The sequence below is a fragment of the Engraulis encrasicolus genome, chromosome 18 (genome assembly GCF_034702125.1).
Source record: "Engraulis encrasicolus isolate BLACKSEA-1 chromosome 18, IST_EnEncr_1.0, whole genome shotgun sequence".
Lineage (NCBI taxonomy): Eukaryota > Metazoa > Chordata > Actinopteri > Clupeiformes > Engraulidae > Engraulis > Engraulis encrasicolus.
Window position 1 is genome coordinate 53,670,221 of NC_085874.1, and position 19,940 is coordinate 53,690,160.

At 43.1% G+C, this 19,940-nt stretch overlaps 1 protein-coding gene across 1 annotated transcript in view; it reads right to left on the reverse strand.

Annotated features, from left to right (window-relative positions):
• Positions 1-17,799, reverse strand: part of LOC134469530 (voltage-dependent T-type calcium channel subunit alpha-1G-like) — a 58,732-nt gene extending 40,933 nt beyond the window's left edge. Inside the window, exons 1-7 of the mRNA XM_063223829.1 lie at positions 17,658-17,799; positions 15,954-16,022; positions 12,498-12,682; positions 2,857-2,983; positions 2,243-2,368; positions 1,995-2,084; positions 344-557 (exon numbers count right to left, since the gene is read on the reverse strand). Of these exons, the coding sequence (XP_063079899.1) occupies positions 344-557; positions 1,995-2,084; positions 2,243-2,368; positions 2,857-2,983; positions 12,498-12,682; positions 15,954-16,022; positions 17,658-17,744 (898 nt within the window). The 5' untranslated portion in view covers positions 17,745-17,799. The remainder of the gene's footprint in view (positions 1-343; positions 558-1,994; positions 2,085-2,242; positions 2,369-2,856; positions 2,984-12,497; positions 12,683-15,953; positions 16,023-17,657) is intronic.
• Positions 17,800-19,940: the final 2,141 nt, after the last annotated feature.

Below are 19,940 nucleotides of genomic sequence, written 5' to 3' on the forward strand. Positions count from 1 at the left end.
GGGCAGACTAGCCTGCATGCAAGAGAGGAGGAGAGAGGGACTCCCTTTAGTGTCGCCCACTTCTCCTCCTGTCTCCGCCTCATTAGGCAAACTAGCATGCAAGCCACAGGGCATTCTGGGTAACATTCCCAGGCAAATCAGCGAGGATCTAGCGCAAGCTAAGGGCTCCAAACTCATCACTCGAACGTCAGCGAAAAAAAAAAACACCGTCAACGAGCAGGCGGGGGTACAAGAGGCTACTGAAACGCAACATTAGCAAAGGAATTTAGCTAGCGCGGTAAGGTACTGCAACGGACGGCAGGTTTTCAAGCAAGACTCAGAAAGAAGTGGAATGACTACCGACCAGCAAGCTCCTTCTCCTTACTGCGTCTTTTTTTCTCCATGCGCTTGAGACGTTTCTCCTCGCGGAGCTTGGCCTCCTCCGCCTCCTGATGGCGTCGGCACTTGTGGAAGTTCTCCACCACCACGCCCACGAACATGTTGAGCACGAAGAAGGACACGATCAGCAGGAAGGAGATGAAGTACAGCAGCATCCAGGGGTTGTAGTTCATCTGGGGCTGTGGAAATACAGCAGCAAACACAAGAGTTTATATGGGAATTCCAATGGCATGTAAAGACTATAAACTAAACAAAGAAATGTTACAATATTCCAAGGTTAACCCTCTGGTTGTGTTACAGTCAAAAATGACCGTTTTGAAACTTCATTCTTAAATAACTTCTCTATTTTTCATCATACACAAATTACATTTCATGATATCCTCCAGCTAACCTATTCAAATGGTCAAAATTAAATATAATAAAAACCTAAAGAATTGTGGAAGATACAAAAACTTGTTACATTTGGTGCAAAATAAGAAAAAAAAAGCCTACAAATCACTAAATCAAAGTAGAATAACACCTGAATCACCTTGGAAATGTTTCAAAAGGATGTCTAAAAGGTATTAATCACAAAATATGCAAATCAGATTTTTAATCAATGTGTTATTACCTTTTTTGTGTAGGCGGTCAATTTTGACCGTTAACACCATGAACATAACCATGTTTCTAACACAACTAGAGGGTTAAGAGGTATGATGAAATTACATGCGCTTGAGTGTGTGAGAGTGAAACGACAAAACCAGTACAACTGCAATACAATTGCTGGTGCTTCCTTCACTAGCATTGCATTACATAACATTACATGATACTTTTATCCAAAGAGACTTATAGTTATTACAGGGCATTGCTTGTCCCTGATGCAGTGTGAGGTTGGGTGCTTTGGCACACGGTACAGATGTGATTTGAATCTAATCTGCCATTTTCCATTTCTAAGACTGACTCCCGAAGCATTAAGCCATGGCTTCCCCAAGCAGTGTACCAAGTGAGGGAAAACGTTCCACAAGGAGGAGAGGAAGGACAGCAACGCAAAGCAGAGGGGTCTTAATCTCTATGAAGGGCAGTATTCCACGACAGGGACGGCCTTAAGCTCATATATATCTTCTTTCTGTATTTCATCATGTTTATGATAATGATTATGTGCTAGAAACTGCACGTTTTGCTCAGTTCAGCAGTTTTCAAGTGTCAAAGGCTAACATCGCAAGGTAACAGTTCAGCAGTTTTCCAAGTGTCAAAGGCTAACATCGCAAGGTAACAGACATTGCCCGTTGCCATTGACAGTGGTCTCTAGACGATTACGTTACATATTCAGAAATAAGAGACGTGTGAACGTTGGGGAGAACCCTTTCAAGTGAACGGTGCATTCTACAGAATCGAGTCATGTTATAATGGTACATATGAGCAGTGGTACTACACATACCCATAGAATCCTGTATGCGCATCTCTATATTCATTCATAATTCTCTGGTCTAAAATGTAAAACAATTTATCATGGCAGATTTAAACTTAAGTTTGAGTTCATGGCTTCAGAATATATAGCATATCCACACTGAGAAAAGAGGCAGTCGTAAGAGTTTGACTATCCTCCTGTGTATTATTATAATAATTATTATTATCACCTGTTGATCCACTCCAACAGCATCTAGTCCATCGTACATGATATCTACCCAGCCATCCTTAGAGGCCAGGACGAACAGAGACATCAGAGCCTGTGAGGAAGACAAAATAAATATATATAATACGATTACAATGGCTTGATTACTGGATTTAAGATAGGACCTGGATGAAGGAGAATCTTCAGAAATCCATTGCATTTGAGTCATTTGTACAAACAATCATTACCCATTGGCCTCTCTGAAAACCTTACCTGGCCCAGGTTGTCAAAGTTGTACTTGTGTCTGACCCATTTGTAGTCGGAAAGGAGACAGTCAGACCTGTTGGTGATGTTCCTCACGTCCTCACCATGACACACAAAGAACTTCCCTTTGAACAACTGTAATGAGAAAAGGTACAACTGAATGTTTAGTTTTACCACATGAGTGAGGTACTTCCTTTTGCATCACTGCCGATGACATCATTACCAATTACCAACTAAAGTCCAGCTCAACAATTCAAGTTCACATCATGATGAACATTTTTTGAGCGAATGCTCAACCTTGTCAGGTATTGGAGTTGACTTTACATTATACCAACAAATATTTTTGCAGATATACTTCATGTCACATGCCTGCAATGTAAAAGAGATTAAATGAGAATTGTGCAAAAGCTAAATAGTCTTTCATTTGTTGAGTGATGTCCATGGTGTGTATTTCATCCATTCATTCTTTATTTACATACATCACACACAGTGCATGGCCCATATCAAGGTATACAAAAGAGTAAGAATAAATAGCAAGACAGTTTTTTTTTTAAACGTACAAATAAAACACTAACGATGCATGTGAAAAGAAACTAGGCAGAAATGTGATTTCATAGTCTCACCTGCACACCCAGGATCCCAAAGATGATAAAGAAGGCGCAGCAAATAACTACGATGTTCCCGATGGGCTTCAGAGATGTTATCAGGGTCTCTACAACCAGCTTCAGGCCTGGAGCTCTGCTGATCACTCTGCAGAGGGTAAACGAAACAGAGACGTTACAAATCACATTTTGGCTGAGTATGGCTTATAGGACACATAGGTGACCAGAGACATGTTTATGATATAGGCACAAATGAATTTACAGTTCCCTCTTTTGTTTCGAAAACTGTTGTACTGAAACTGGAAAAACAAAACTTTGCACTGTGTTGTTTTTTACTTAGTGTTGAGCAGGTATCCCTATCCACTAAGTACTAGCATGGAAAAATAATTAGCAACCAACCGCATCAGGTTACTATCAGCAAAACTAAATGCTAATGAGCCTGCAAAACCAAGTGTACCATATAAATAGCATACAGGCAAAGACACCACCCTACCTCCTTATATCCACTACAAGGACTTACTCATCTCTGAGGGAAGTCAGCTCTAATACAATGTAGCCTATATGACGTGAGATGTTTAGAAGAGCATTTTTAACCACAATTGTTGTCTGACTTATTGGATGGAATTGTTATTCACAGTCATGTTAGTAGTGTGTAGTAGGAGGAGGAGGATGAGGAGGAGTAGTAGTAATAGTAGTAGTAGTAGTAGTAGTAGTGGTAGTAGTGGTAGTAGTAGTAGTAGTGAGTAGCAGTGAGTAGTAGTAGTAGTAGTATACTAGTAGTATGCTAGTTGTAAAATTAATATGGACAGTTTATGTCCTGTCAGTCTGCTGCTCAATTCTACAACTACATTGAAACACCATAGTGTATGCATGACATTTTAGTCAGAAGTAATGACAGGTCTTTAAATATTTAGTTTTGCCAAATTACTGTTCATCTGGGGCCTTTGCAAAGCAGGGTAATTAGCAAACGGATTACAAGCTAATAGACCATTCAATTTCACCCTCGCTGAACAATTCACTTGGAACACAATTCTCTTGGCAATTTGTATTCTCCCAAGAGAGGTTTTTTTTCCCACAAGCGGATAACAGTTTCATCATGACGTCCTCTATGGTGCATCACAGGGTCGTGCCAGAGTACAGTGTAAAGACTAGACTGGACAGTAAGTTGAGAGGGGGTCGTGCCAGAGTACAGTGTAAACACTAGACTGGAGAGTAAGGTGAGAGGGGGTCGTGCCAGAGTACAGTGTAAACACTAGACTGGACAGTAAGTTGAGAGGGGGTCGTGCCAGAGTACAGTGTAAACACTAGACTGGAGAGTAAGTTGAGAGGGGGTCGTGCCAGAGTACAGTGTAAACACTAGACTGGAGAGTAAGGTGAGAGGGGGTCGTGCCAGAGTACAGTGTAAACACTAGACTGGGCAGTAAGTTGAGAGGGGGTCGTGCCAGAGTACAGTGTAAACACTAGACTGGACAGTAAGGTGAGAGGGGGTCGTGCCAGAGTACAGTGTAAAGACTAGACTGGACAGTAAGGTGAGAGGGGGAAAGGGGGAGACTATAAGTTTGATTTACAGCACAACATCTGTATCTACACACTCTTGACTTTGTTTTTTATTTCTCCTTTATTTTACTAGGATACAAACACATTGAGGCAGTTGCCTCTTTTTCAAGTGGGCCCTAGCCAAAAGAGCAGCAAAAACGCAAAACTCACTCCATAGGACTCACAGTACAGACAGAAACAAACAATTCACAAAGACAACATATCAGTTGCTCATAGAAGTTGCTCAGTTGCCATAGAATCCCATTCATCAATCTCTACATTAAAACCAAAAGTACTGATTTCCTTATTTCGATACAACACTTCTACAGCTTCTTATGAAGCCATCCCCAGTGTGTTAAGTATTTGGCAGGAGGCTCCATGTGAGTCCCCATTTTAGACAGCAGGGGGCACTGATACGGAGGGGTTGTGACATGCAGTCAATGGCTGTGACAGTATGACACCTTCTCTCATCCTGTGCAGATTTGAATGGCAAGACATCAACTGTTCTGGGGGATCACAGATCCCAGGTTGAGGCTCAATGAATTTCAGTGAGATTTGGGAAGTTTACAATGCATGTGTCTGCGTGTTATGCATATTAGGATTCATGTGCTTCATATGCACATTAGTTTCTGGGTGATATCAAGTATACAGTACGGGCCCTCTACTGCTTCTACTGGGCTTTATACCCACACACAGCACCAGGCACATCATTAAATTCAGCCATGGTATGGCTATGGCGGACCTCATTGGCTATAAGGACACATGGCATGGCTGTGGTGGACCTCTTTGGCTGTAATGACACATGGCATGGCTATGGCGGACCTCATTGGCTAATGACACATGGCATGGCTATGGCGGACCTCATTGGCTATAATGACACATGGCATGGCTGTGGCGGACCTCATTGGCTATAATGACACATGGCATGGCTGTGGCGGACCTCATTGGCTATAAGGACACATGGCATGGCTGTGGTGGGACTGATTGGCTATAAATACAACTTTCCCGCTAAAACCAACCATGTACTGTTTTGGTTCTGTACTGATTATATGTAGATGCTACAGAACCTGCCGTCAATGTAAGAATCTTCCAGAGATCCAGAGTAGTGCTAGGCTACAACACTGCCTGTAGCTGGATTGTTCAACCAATAATACAATAATTAAGACTGTCATGCCAGATGCATTAAGGTAATTAATGATTAAATAATTAAGACTGTCAGGTCTGACACTTACCTGACATTCTTATCACAACAGAAAGTATTGCTGAAACTAATCATACACTGGACTTGCATTGGATGTCACTGGTTTGTGTTTATGGACGAGCATTGAGTTGGTTCCAAATTGGAACCTGTTTTCCAGTGCCAGAGCCAGACTTGTAGTATTTGTGTAACAATCTGAGACCCATTTCTAGATTTGGCACCAGCACAGGACCAGCATGGGGATAACCTTGGTGGACAGAGGGTAATGAGGGAGCAAACTGTATGAATGGAGTGAGTGAGCCAACTGGTGTAGTGAAATCAGGACAACAACCTCTAGCGGGGCACCATTAACAACAACACTCTAGCGGGGCACCATTAACAACAACACTCTGGTGGGGCAGCATTGAAAACAACACTCTGGTGGGGCAGCATTGACAACAAACTCTGGTGGGGCAGCATTGACAACAAACTCTGGTGGGGCAGCATTAACAACACTCGGGTGGGGCAGCATTGATCACTAGCTCTAGCGGGGCAGCATTGATCACTAGCTCTAGCGGGGCAGCATTGACAACAAGCTCTGGTGGGGCAGCATTGACAACAACACTCTAGCGGGGCACAACAACACTCTGGTGGGGCAGCATTGACAACAACACTCTAGGGGGGCAGCATTGACAACAACACAACACTCTGGTGGGGCAGCATTGATCACTAGCTCTAGCGGGGCAGCATTGACAACACTCTGGTGGGGCAGCATTAACAACACTCGGGTGGGGCAGCATTGATCACTAGCTCTAGCGGGGCAGCATTGACAACAACACTCTGGTGGGGCAGCATTGACAACAACACTCTGGTGGGGCAGCATTGACAACAACACTCTGGTGGGGCAGCATTGATCACTAGCTCTAGCGGGGCAGCATTGACAACACTCTGGTGGGGCAGCATTAACAACACTCGGGTGGGGCAGCATTAACAACACTCTGGTGGGGCAGCATTAACAACACTCTGGTGGGGCAGCATTAACAACACTCTGGGGGGGCAGCATTGACAACAACACTCTGGTGGGGCAGCATTGATAACAACACTCTGGTGGGGCAGCATTGACAACAACACTCTGGTGGGGCAGCATTGACAACAACACTCTGGTGGGGCAGCATTGACAACAACACTCTGGTGGGGCAGCATTGACAACACTCTGGTGGGGCAGCATTGACAACAACACTCTAGTGGGGCAGCATTAACAACACTCTAGGGGGGCAGCATTGACAACAACACTCTGGTGGGGCAGCATTGACAACAACACTCTGGTGGGGCAGCATTGACAACAACACTCTGGTGGGGCAGCATTGACAACAAACTCTGGTGGGGCAGCATTGACAACAAACTCTGGTGGGGCAGCATTGATCACTGAGCTGCATCACGAGTGGCAGAGACGCAGCGGTGCCTTCTGCCGAAAACCACAACCAGCATCACTACAGCGCTGCATGGTGAATAAAACAACCAGCATCGCTGCCCGTCTGCCTTCCATCACAAGCACATTCAGCACACGCCTCCCCCTCATTCAGCACACGCCTCCCCCTCACTCAGGACACGCCTCCCCCTCACTCAGGACACGCCTCCCCCTCATTCAGCACACGCCTCCCCCTCATTCAGCACACGCCTCCCCCTCATTCAGCACACGCCTCACCCGCAGGGCCATTGGCATTGCCAAGGACAACTACCCCCCGTAATATTCTCCTCTGTCAGGCAGGAGGTAGACAAGCCTCCGGGCCCCCTCCACTAGAGTAGGAAACACACACAGTGAAATGGAGAGAAACACACACAGTGAAATGGAGAGAAACACACTGAGAGAAAGTACTAATCTGTACCTTAGCTTATCACACCAGCTGTTCCCTTTTGCAGAGCAAGTACAGTACGTAACATCTACGTTACATTACATTACATTGCAGTTGGCAGACACAACCAAAGCGACTTACAATCAAGGGCATAGTAACAATAGCCAACAACACTAGCAGATACAAAGTGTACAATAAATATAAAGAACACTAACCGTCTGGCATCTGCACTTGCTGTTCTTCATAAGTGCAACAGCACAGGGCTAAGTAGAGGACACACTATAGCATGCCATAGACGCCACCCCGAGACCGGGGCAGCTCAAACTTTAGTGTAGTAGATAGATAGTACCATCTAAGGTACCAGCTGATATCATGAAGGATCATTTGGGTGCCTTTTAATCTGGAAAAGGACCTACATAATGGAGGTCTATTTTATTTAACACTACAGATCACCACACTGTACTCCATATGGTACATTATAGTAAAAAGTACTCACCACATTGTACTCCATATGGTACATTATAGTAAAAAGTACTCTGCAACATTGTACTCCATATGGTACATTATAGTAACAATTACTCTGCAACATACAGTACATTAGTGCTCTGCAAAAGGTATTGTACGGGCACTGTCAGGGCAATAAGCACAGATGCAGGGCAGGTACTTCCATAAGCACAGATACAGTACAGGTACTTCCATTGCCATTTCTGTATGCAGCTTCATGCATCAGGTGTTTAGTTCAGGATGCAGGAAAAAAGGATATTTTTACGTTTTTTTAATGGATTCTGAATCTACTCATTCTAATGCACATTCTGTGTGATTTGAATAATGTGATGAACAGAACTGACATAGATCATGAAGTTTTCAGACATTCCGATTGGCTGCAATGGCTGTCGCTGCACCGCATCACAGCTCATTAGCATAATATACCTCATTAGCATAACATTCCCTGAATTTCCACTACAAACTGTCACTCAAGTCGCTTGAATCACCTGTTGTTGCCCAAAACGCTTTTGTCTCTTCTGTGGACAGCGACTCAATACAAAGTCGATTACTTCCGTTGCCGGTGTCGATCAAGTTGCCTCGGGTGTATTTGTGCCATTAGCCCACTGAAACATGGCATGGTGCCCCCTGTCCTCTTTGTAAAATAAAACAAATGGCAATGGTCCTGAGCATGGTGGCACATCTGGTGGGCTATTTAACCCCTTAGCACAGTGTTTATGTTATAACCTTACTGTCACCAAAATTGTAATAGCTGTCTGTTACTTCAGGCTCTCAGTAATGTCAAGTCAAGTCAAGTCAAGTAGGTTTTATTGTCAATTTCTTTACATGCACTGGTCATACAAAGAATTTGAAATTACATTTCTTTCTCTAATGTCATGGCAATGTTATCATGATGCAGTTGAGTATTGTCAACAAATGCCTCTGCTCTCAAGCAATGACCTGGGATGGCTGCTTGAATTATTGTATGCAGAAGGCCTTGATATTTGCCTCCAAAGTAACTTCAGGGTTTGCCCCTGCTTATCTAAAAAGACAAAAGGCTAACAGAACAGCATGATTATTTTTTTATGAACTAGCCTTGCTCGCCTTACTAGCTTTGCTCTCCTGTGTCCTGTCTCTTAAGAGGCTCTCCTGTGTCCTGTCTCTTAAGAGGCTCTCCAGCATCATTTCTTTCAATGGAGCAACAAGAGAAAGCTTGAAGTTGACGTCGGCCTCATATGCATGACACATGCTTATGATAAGTCCATGACTGCATTACAACACTGATATGACACATAATGTCATGAGTATCACGCCGGTGTCAAGTTAAGTGGTACCGCAGCATGGTACTAATTAGGTACTACAGGAGGGGTCAACCTTTAGGACGCAGCATGGTACTAATTAGGTACTACAGGAGGGGTCAACCTTACCGCAGCACGGTACTAATTAGGTACTACAGGAGGGGTCAACCTTTAGGACGCAGCATGGTACTAATTAGGTACTACAGGAGGGGTCAACCTTACCGCAGCATGGTACTAATTAGGTACTACAGGAGGGGTCAACCTTTAGGACGCAGCATGGTACTAATTAGGTACTACAGGAGGGGTCAACCTTTAGGACGCAGCATGGTACTAATTAGGTACTACAGGAGGGGTCAACCTTTAGGACGCAGCACGGTACTAATTAGGTACTACAGGAGGGGTCAACCTTTAGGACGCAGCATGGTACTAATTAGGTACTACAGGAGGGGTCAACCTTTAGGACGCAGCATGGTACTAATTAGGTACTACAGGAGGGGTCAACCTTTAGGACGCAGCATGGTACTAATTAGGTACTACAGGAGGGGTCAACCTTTAGGACGCAGCATGGTACTAATTAGGTACTACAGGAGGGGTCAACCTTTAGGACGCAGCATGGTACTAATTAGGTACTACAGGAGGGGTCAACCTTTAGGACGTTTATAAAGACGTTTGTTTATGAAGGGAACCATTCTAAGAAAATAACTGCAATACCCAATTCTCTCCAGCATGCTGGCTACACTAGCGTTGTTAAAGCTTCCTTACTCTGGAGTCCTCAACACAGTTGTATCTTACAGCACTAATGTAATATTATAAACGGAAAAACAACTAAGAGCAGTCCAGAACCTTTCACAGCTACGCACAGTATGTTTCAGACTGTATCTTCATTTTTTTTATTCTCTGGAGGCAAAGTATTACTGTCTTGACTATCAACATGTTCTATCAGTCTTATTGTAAAACTTGTAAAGCTTGCGGTCTTGGACAAAGCCATGGGTGTCCCAATGTAAAATCACAGTTCACATTACAGAAGGCAAAAAGGGAAATTAATACCTTAACACTCCCAAGAGCTCTGTGCTGTGACATTTGATAGATTAAGTTCTGCCTACATACGTTTTTCTTTCAATGTTTTGAATGATCAGCTCAGCTTGGAGGTCAGTGGGGTGACAAATGAGGTCTTAATGTGCCTTCCCTTCCCTTTATGAAGTCCATAAATCAAGTTGTCAGCACAAAGCCATAAACACAGAAGCACCTCTCTCCCGCTCTTGCGAAACACCTAATTGATATTACTACAGAGGAGAGAGGTACAGGTCTGGCTAAGACCAACATTATATGACCGTTAGCTAAGACCAACATTATATGACCGTTAGCTAAGACCAACATTATATGACCGTTAGCTAAGACCAACATTATATGACCGTTAGCTAAGACCAACATTATATGACCGTTAGCACGTAAACATACAAAATCCTTAAAGATGAGAAGAGCATTGTTGCATCCACAATGTACTGTGCAAGATCAATGATTGGCATTTTAAGACTACACTGCAGCTGCACTGCTCATTTCAGTCTTTCATAGCCACGTCCAACCCGACCTCAATCTGGTTTATAAAGGGTGCTCAGAATGGTTATCCAAGATTATATGGTAGGTTCAATCCCCATAACTAAGAGAGGTCATTGCTAGATCCAGGTACTTGCTCACCTGAAGCCAGCCAAAAGAGATGTATTGTATTGTAATATATAGTGCAATTCCGCATTTGGCTACTTTGATCTCAAGAAAGAATACCAACACTAGCAGCTCACACCAGGATCACAGAATCAGGAGCTTCCCCACTCAAAAATCAAGCAGTCACACCCACATATCAAAATCAAGCAGTCACACCCACATATCAAAATCAAGCAGTCACACCCACATATCATAACCAGTTACACCCAGTCACACACACATATCATAACCAGTTACACCCAGTCACACACACATACCTTAACCAGGCAGTCACACCCACATATCATAACCAGTTACACCCAGTCACACACACATATCATAACCAGTTACACCCAGTCACACCCACATACCTTAACCAGGCAGTTAGACCCGCATACCTTAACCAGGCAGTTAGACCCACATACTGTATCATTCATAACCAGTTAGACTCACACATCAAAACCTTTCAAAAAGTCAACCAGTTAAACCCACATATCAAAACCAGGTACACCCAGTCACACACACATACCTTAACCAGGCAGTCACACACACATACCTTAACCAGGCAGTAACACCCACATATCATAACCAAGCAGTTAGACCCACATATCAAACCCAAGCAGTCACACCCACATATCATAACCAGTTACACCCAGTCACACCCACATACCTTAACCAGGCAGTTAGACCCACATATCAAAACCAGGTACACCCACACCAGGTACATCCTGAATCCCCCCCGGAGACCAACAAAGTTCCTCTACTACTACTCTACACCCACTATCATGACCTTTTAAAAGTCAACCAGGTAGACCCACATAGCATGACCTTTTAAAAACAAGCTTTGTGAACTTGAAGGCAAAAGAGTCCCATGAGACTATTATATCAAGTTGGACATCTTATGGGTAACATCTTATTAATGTGCGCACACACACACACACACACACACACACACACACACACACACACACACACACACACACACACACACACACACACACACACACACACACACACATACACCCACCCACACATACATACACACACACACACATATGCCCACACACCCACACATACATACACACACCCACACACACACATACATACACACACCCACACATACACACACCAACACATACATACACACACCCACACACACACACACCGACACACACACACACACACACACACACACACACACACACACACACACACACACACACACACACACACACACACACTGCACACACACACACACACACACAAACACACACACACACACACACTCACACAGCCACACACACACACACACACACACACACACACACACACACACACACACACACACACACACACACACACCAACACAAACACACACACACACACACACACACACACACACACACACACAAACCTGTCTATCATCAAGTCCAGGTGATGTAGCCAGTGTGGTGTATTTACCTGAGTATCCAGGTGATGTAGCCAGTGTGGTGTATTTACCTGAGTATCCAGGTGAGATGGCCAGTGTGGTGTATTTACCTGAGTATCCAGGTGAGATGGCCAGTGTGGTGTATTTACCTGAGTATCCAGGTGATGTAGCCAGTGTGGTGTATTTACCTGAGTGGCCGGAGTGTCCGCAGCAGCCTCAGGACCCGCAGCATCCCCAGGATCTTGGTGCCGCTGTTGGAGATCAAGGTCACCAGGATGTCGATGACGGAGATCATCACCAGCAGGCCGTCCAGAATGTTCCAGGTGCTCTTCAGATACGTCTTCTCTCCAAAGCACCAGCCCAACGCCACCACCTACAGCACACACGGCAACAACCACAATCACAGATGGCAAAGTGGACACAACCTACAGACAGTAACAAGCGCAATCAGAGGGAGCAGAGTGCCCCCCTAGCCAAGGGGATTCCTGTGCCCTGACCTACAGATAGACAGGCAGACAGACAGGCAGACAAACAGACAGACAGACAGACGTACTGACAGACAGAGTCATTGCAATATCTGGCCCATCCCCCATGAAAATGCAATATATGATGATGCAATATATTCATCCATTTTAGCCTAAGGCACCTGCAAAAAACGCCTGCTTTGAATGCCAAAGTCCTTTTTGGAACAAGATGCCCTCTGTCTATTAAAACCTAAATATTTCAGCCTCTGAAGCACATACAAACATGTAATGAGTTTCATTTAAAAGCCAGAACCCTCATCTTGCATTAGAATGTGTTCATTCAATATACCCATACTTTTAATTAAAAAAAAAAATCTCAAGAGTCTGAATGCAGCGTATATGTCGCTCCAGGCGCCAAAGGTCAAACAACATATACGCAGCATCAGGTTAAAATGGGTTAAACATTGGAGACTCAATGCATTATGATGAGAGTCTGGGTTTTATTTGTGTGGTTTTCTGCCCACTACACAGACAGAAGAGGCTGTAGAAAGGGTCATCACTCATCTTTTAGTAACTCATTTTACTATTGGCTTACCCATGACGGGTATTGTTTACTACAACTCAACCAGTTTCTTTGTTGTGGAAAAAGACAAAATAAATCAATCATGATGCGATATTCTCAAACTGCAAAACCTACTGTACATCAAACAACCCAAATGATTAAACCTGAGCTGAACAAAGGCATGTCACAAGGAAACAGGAAGTCTGACACTTTGCTCCTGCTCGTAGTTGTTGATTCCTGAAACTTTTCACCCCTTTGTTTGTCAACCTGGTTAATGAATCTCCTGTGACTATCTCCATTCTCATCAGTTGATTCCATCTCACCTTGAACGTGACAGAGCATCTAAAAACATTTTTTTTACCATGTGTTTGTTGAAGTAGACTACACACACGAAAGAACATACAATCTCCATACCCACAGCAATTCCTCTTTAACAGTTTAGTGTTACATTTTTACAGCTTGTTTCAAAAATGTATGATGCCCACTTTGCAGATTGATCTTTTTCAAGAATATTTACAATAGTAAGTAAACTAATGTTTAGTGGCCTGACCAGAGTATGTTTTGTAGCCAAAGATATTCATGACTTATGGCAATTCAAAATGGCAGATTTACAGAAGATCGATCTACCAAAGACATAATGAACACTTACAAATTTACGTTGGTTGTAAATATTTATGAAAAGATGACATTTGTGAATGGGCAGCATTAATTCTGGAATTTAGGTAAATTTCTTGAAAAATTACACAATGAACAGTGGCAATACTTAATAGTACAGTTTATATAAGTTATTTTCATCTTCAGCTCCAGTGGAGGTTAGAGGCGGGGTTATCTGTCATACAGACCAATAAAGACACAGGCTGGATATTCTGTGTAATCATTGCATGAGTTATGAGATCATGACATACTCGTGGTCAATAAGCAAACTATGACACTCCAACAATGACAGCTCTCGAAAAAATTACCATAAACACAACACTTGATTAATGCACATGATGCACACATTAAACAGTGTTGCATGCGGAAAAGCTCATTCTATGAACCTAGGAGACATGTGGAACTGTCCTCTGATTACAGGATGGAAAATATTTAATCCTTTTTGAAAATTATGGAGTCATGCACCCTCCAGGTTATATAGAAAATGAATACTTCAGCTTGATTTAGTGGTCAGTCTGAAAGACAGAATATACGATGGTAAGGGGGTGCAGAGGTGACTTGGTTAGGGTCTTCTTACTCATGTAGAGCATTAAAATGAATGTTGAATGATACATACAGACTTTAAACAGCAAACATAGCTACCAAGGCATTATATTTTGGAGCACCGCCTTTAGATATTGTCCCCTAATGGTGGCAAATTTAAATCTGTACTATGTTCCAATAGTGTGGTTCCATCATAAGAGTAAACAGGTCACAAAATTGTTTTCTTGCAGTCAGGATATGCCCATATTAAGCATAACAAAAAGGTAAACAAGTTGAAGAACACACCTATCAGTTGAGCTGCTGAAATCATGTCTTGCACATCAAAATATCTAATTTTTGAATAAAATTATGCCATCAGTCAAAGTATTTAACTGTTCAGTCTCATCCCTTGTGTTGTGTTTAGTCTTATCTAATATAAAATGCATTTTATTGGCCCTGTCCCAACTTTTTTGGGATTTGTTGCAAGGGTGAAATTTTAAATGATCACATAATTACCTCAAAACAATAATTCTGCTTCACTTTAACAACTGATTTGTTGTCTGTACATACTGTTCTACCTTGTTAACATATTGAATGTTTTGAAAATGCCAGCGTTTTGATTTTATTCACAAAATACAAAGTGTCCCAACTTTTTTGGAATCCGCTTTGTATGCTGATATAAGGATAATGCCCAATTTCAATCCCGAGAGTCCCTGACGACCCTTCAAGTATTCACTGTCACCTTTAAGCTGAAACTAAAGGCATTTGACGAGAGACTAACGGTTGTGCATCTGTCCAGTTTTCCATCCTTAGGGAATCCATTTCCCTCCAAAGGTCACCTTATCTTTGCCACACAGTATGACTGGGAGGTCCAAACAGGCTCTGGCCTCTTATTTTGCCAATAAAATCGTGTATTCCGTTTATGTGGAACAGTGAAAGGTTTTACAGAGATACTCTCACAGAGAACATAAAAACGTACCACGCAATAAACTAGATTGATATTGGACCAGCTAAAAATAGTTAAGTACTGAACTAAGATTAGATGGTAGTTTTTTTTTGTTATTTCACCTTTTATTTTTTTAAAGGTAGCATACTGAATTAGTGAATGAGTAGCATGAATTCTGGACATTAACAACTAAAAGTCTTACACAGTGCAGTTTTAAAGGTAGCATACTGCTGGTAACAGCAGGAAAGGGCCCGTGGTATTCTCCACCTCCAGGAGAGAGAGCCCGTAGACCTGCAACAGCACAGCTTGATAATGGCTCCATAAAGCTATTTAATAACGTGCCACAAATTGTGAGATACTAAAGTGACACATGTTTTTTTTGTGATAAACTGAGTGTGTTAACATGCTGTCAGCAGGACATCATCTGAGCCACGAGGACAAATACCACTTCTGTCACATACCTTTACTGTCATCTAATACCACTTCTGTCACATACCTTTACTGTCATCTCGGTCACGAAGATCGCCGTGAAGATGTAGTTGGACAGTCGGAGGAAAAAGCGCTCCTGCAAGGAAAGAGAGAAGAAAATAGAAAATAGAAAACAGCCTTACTGCCGAGAATGGGCTCAGACGGACTACAGGGCATTATATACCCTCTGATGCATTCTCATGCGCAGGTACATTGCACGTATGCATGCAGGCATGACCCTATGAGGTACATTGCAGACATGACCCTATGAGGTATATTGCAGACATGACCCTATGAGGTATATTGCAGGTATGATGCTTGTGTTTCTCCTGCTGAAATTCTGAATCTAAAATTCTGCCTGCACGCTTTCCATATAAAACTGCTCCACACAAAAAAAACAAAAAAAAGCAACCAGAGTGCAAAGAAACAGACATTTACATACTCAACCGATATTCTCAAGTTCACACATTGTTTACATTTCTCAAGTCACAGTATTTTCAGGTTTTCTTCCCCAAGGAAAAAGTGTAAAACCGTTCAACCTAGATGAAAATATGTGCACAAATCCACACATAAAAAAGCTTGAGACTTAAAACATTCCACCTGTTTTGTTGTTGAGCAGCAAAACATTACCAAAGGAATGCAGAAAACCTACAGTACATTATTCTGCTTGTTTTCGCTTCCTCCCTCCACAATATTTTTGTGTGAGCTGCAGGACCCATGGGTCTGTCTTTCCCATGACCCCTCTCACAGCCACAGCCCCTCCCCCCTCACAGCCACAGCCCCTCCCCCTCTCCCCCTCTCCCATGGGAACCATCTGAGGAATGGTCACATCACAGACCTAGCAGATGATATTTCAGACCTAGCAGATGATGTTTCTGATGCTCTTGGTAGCTTAGCAGATGATGTTTCTGATGGTCAATCTTCCACAGTTTATGCTCTCGGCTAGCTATGTCTACACATTGTGCTGCTAAGACCAACAGTTAAACATCATGCTCCCTCCTCCTCACACGGCCGTGTCCTCTAGCAGCTCCTTATCTCATCAGCCCTCTGGCACACGCTGCAGTATCTGGGAAGAGTCCAGACTCCACAGGACACACAGGTGGGGAGTAGAGAGATGTCTGTCGAGACGTTAATTAAACTATTTCTATGCATTCAATATTAGTACCCCATCTGTGGGTACATGGCGTTTTCATGAATACTGCTATGTTTATATGTTTCATTCAGCATCCTAATATATGACTGGCGTATAAACATATTTCCCTCATGAAAACACTAAATACAAATGTGGAAACACAAAGCCCCTTTTTGCATGTGTCAGGGGGCAGCTGTAGCCTAATGGGTAGAGTTGGGAGGTTGCGGTTTAAAATCCTGCCAAACAATGTGATCCCTGGATAAGATGAGCAGGCACATATTATGTAACGGATCTCTGTAATTCAGCATACCATCCTTCTTTGCACAAAAAGACACCACTAAACAAACACACAATTGGCAATTTGTATACAAGTCCGTCTCCCTCTCTCTCCCTCTCTCTCTCCTTCTCTCTCCCTCTCTCTCTCTCTCTCTCCCTTTCTCTCTCCGTCTCTCCCTCTCACCCCCCCCCCCCCCCCCCCCCCCCCCCCCCCTTCCCCTCCCCTCCCCCTCTTTCCCCCCCCTCCCCCCCTCCTCCCCCCCCCCCCCCCCCCCCCCCCCCCCCCCCCCCCCCCCCCTCTCTCCCGGTGGGGGGTGTACTCACAGCGCTGCTCGGGTCGATCCTGGGCCTCTCCATCGCTATGGTGATGCAGTTGAGGAAGATGATGATGAGGACCACGTGGTCGAACATCTTGTGAGTGATGAACTTATTGCAAGACACACGGAACCTATCGAAAAGGAAAACATTAATGCAAAAATACACAGATACTTTGTACATACATACATACATACATAAATACATACATACATACATACATACATACATACATACATAAATACATACATACATAGGCTACATACATACATACATACATACATACATACATACATACATACATACATACATACATACATACATACATACATACATACATACATACATATATACATACATACATATATGTAACACAGCTTTCATGTTAAACAAATTCTGATGTGGTAGTGTTTGGCTAAGTAGCGTTTAGCTAAGTAGTGTTTGGCAACATAGTGTTTGGCTAAGTAGCGTTTAGCTAAGTAGTGTTTAATAAAGGGAAGAAAGGAGTCGCACACTGGAGCTGGATGCAAAATCAAAAAATGTATTAAACAAAGCCGAAAAATTGTAAATAAAACCGACAGACAGGGGACAAACGTTTCGGGTCTAGCCCTTCATCAGTGTTCCCAGTTTGAAATACGTCATCAGTTCCACTGAGCTCTTAAAGGCTCCGTTGAAAGTTTTTAAAGGCTCCGTTGAAAGTTTTTCACCCACCAACACCTAGTGAAAAGACAAGTGCATAGTCATAGAAATGCTAGAGTGCATTGCAAGCATTCAGCGACATGCATTGCAGTGATAAACTATATATAAATAATACATAAGGAGTCAATAGGCATATCGGAGAAAGATAGCCTACTAGGGAGGGAAAAAATTATTATTATGGATAGAGCAACAGTACCATAGTCAGTCCAAATGGAAGAACATGGAGAGTATCAAGGGGAAGTACATGAATAGCGTTAATAGTCAATCGAATGTCATAATAGGGATAATGCAGGGTAAATTCACAAGAAACAGGATAAAGATAGTTCATCGTTCATTCCACTTGGTTGGAGAGATTTAAGGGTCCATATCCAAAAACATTCCCTTTGTAATAGTCTTTTTTCAGTGTTGCCCCCTCTGCGTGATTCTTTGACATGTTCAATGACAGTGAATGAGAGAGAGGATAAAGGATGGCCAGCTTCCATGAAGTGTTGGGCAACTGGGGATCTTTCGTCTTTGCGCCTGATGGCGCTATTGTGCTCAATGATGCGCGTCTTGATAGGTCTATTTGTTTTACCCACGTATTGTTTGTTGCATGGACATGAAATGAGATATACAACGTTGGATGTGTTGCATGTAGTAAGCTGTTTGATAGTGAACTGTTTCCCTGTGGCAGTGCAGGTGAATGAGGTGACTTTCTTTGTGTTGTTCCTGCATGCTGCGCATGTTCTGCAAGGGAAAAAACCACTGACATTTCTAAGGCGGCCCTCTTTGCCCGTGGTGGGGGGACAGTCGGCTCGGACTAGAAAGTCCCTCACGTTTCTCGCTCTGTAGTGGGAGAAGAGGGGGGGCTCAGAAAAGAGGGTACGGCAGATGGGGTCACTGCCAAGGATGTGCCAATGTTTGAGGATGGCGTTTTTTATCCGTTGGCTATGTTTCGTGTACGTGGTGGTGCATGCAACAGAAAATTGTTTTTCATGTCGTGGTCTGCTCACGGTGCTTCGGACTTTATCAAGAGCTTCATTAAGCCATTCGTGTGGGTATCCCCTCAGACAAAAGTTTTTGTACATTTTAGTTACTTCATTGTCAAAGTCATGTTGACGTGTGCAAATCCTCTTGAGCCTTAAGAATTGTGTGTATGGAAGACCTCTTTTTAGATTGGATGGATGCGCACTGGATGCATGTAGAATACTGTTCTTGTCAGTGGGCTTAGTGTATAGGGTAGTTAATAGACAGTTACCTTCAAGAATGACCGTAGTGTCCAGGAAGGAGACAGTCTTGGTGTCTATGGCTGCGCTGAATTTTATGGAATCCACCATGTTATTCAGGTATAGGAGAAAGTCATTAAACGTTTCTTTAGAGCCCTTGAATATACATATGACGTCATCCACATACCTTTTCCATAGTAGCACGTTGTGGGAGAAGGGGTTGTTATTAAGAACATAGCGTTCCTCTAGAAATCCCATAAACAAACATGCGTAGTCAGGAGAGAATCTGGATCCCATTGCCGCCCCTTGTTTTTGCAGGTAAAAATCATTCCCAAAAAGGAAAAAGTTGTTGTGTAAAAGTTTGGAGATCATCTCAATGAGGAAGGGC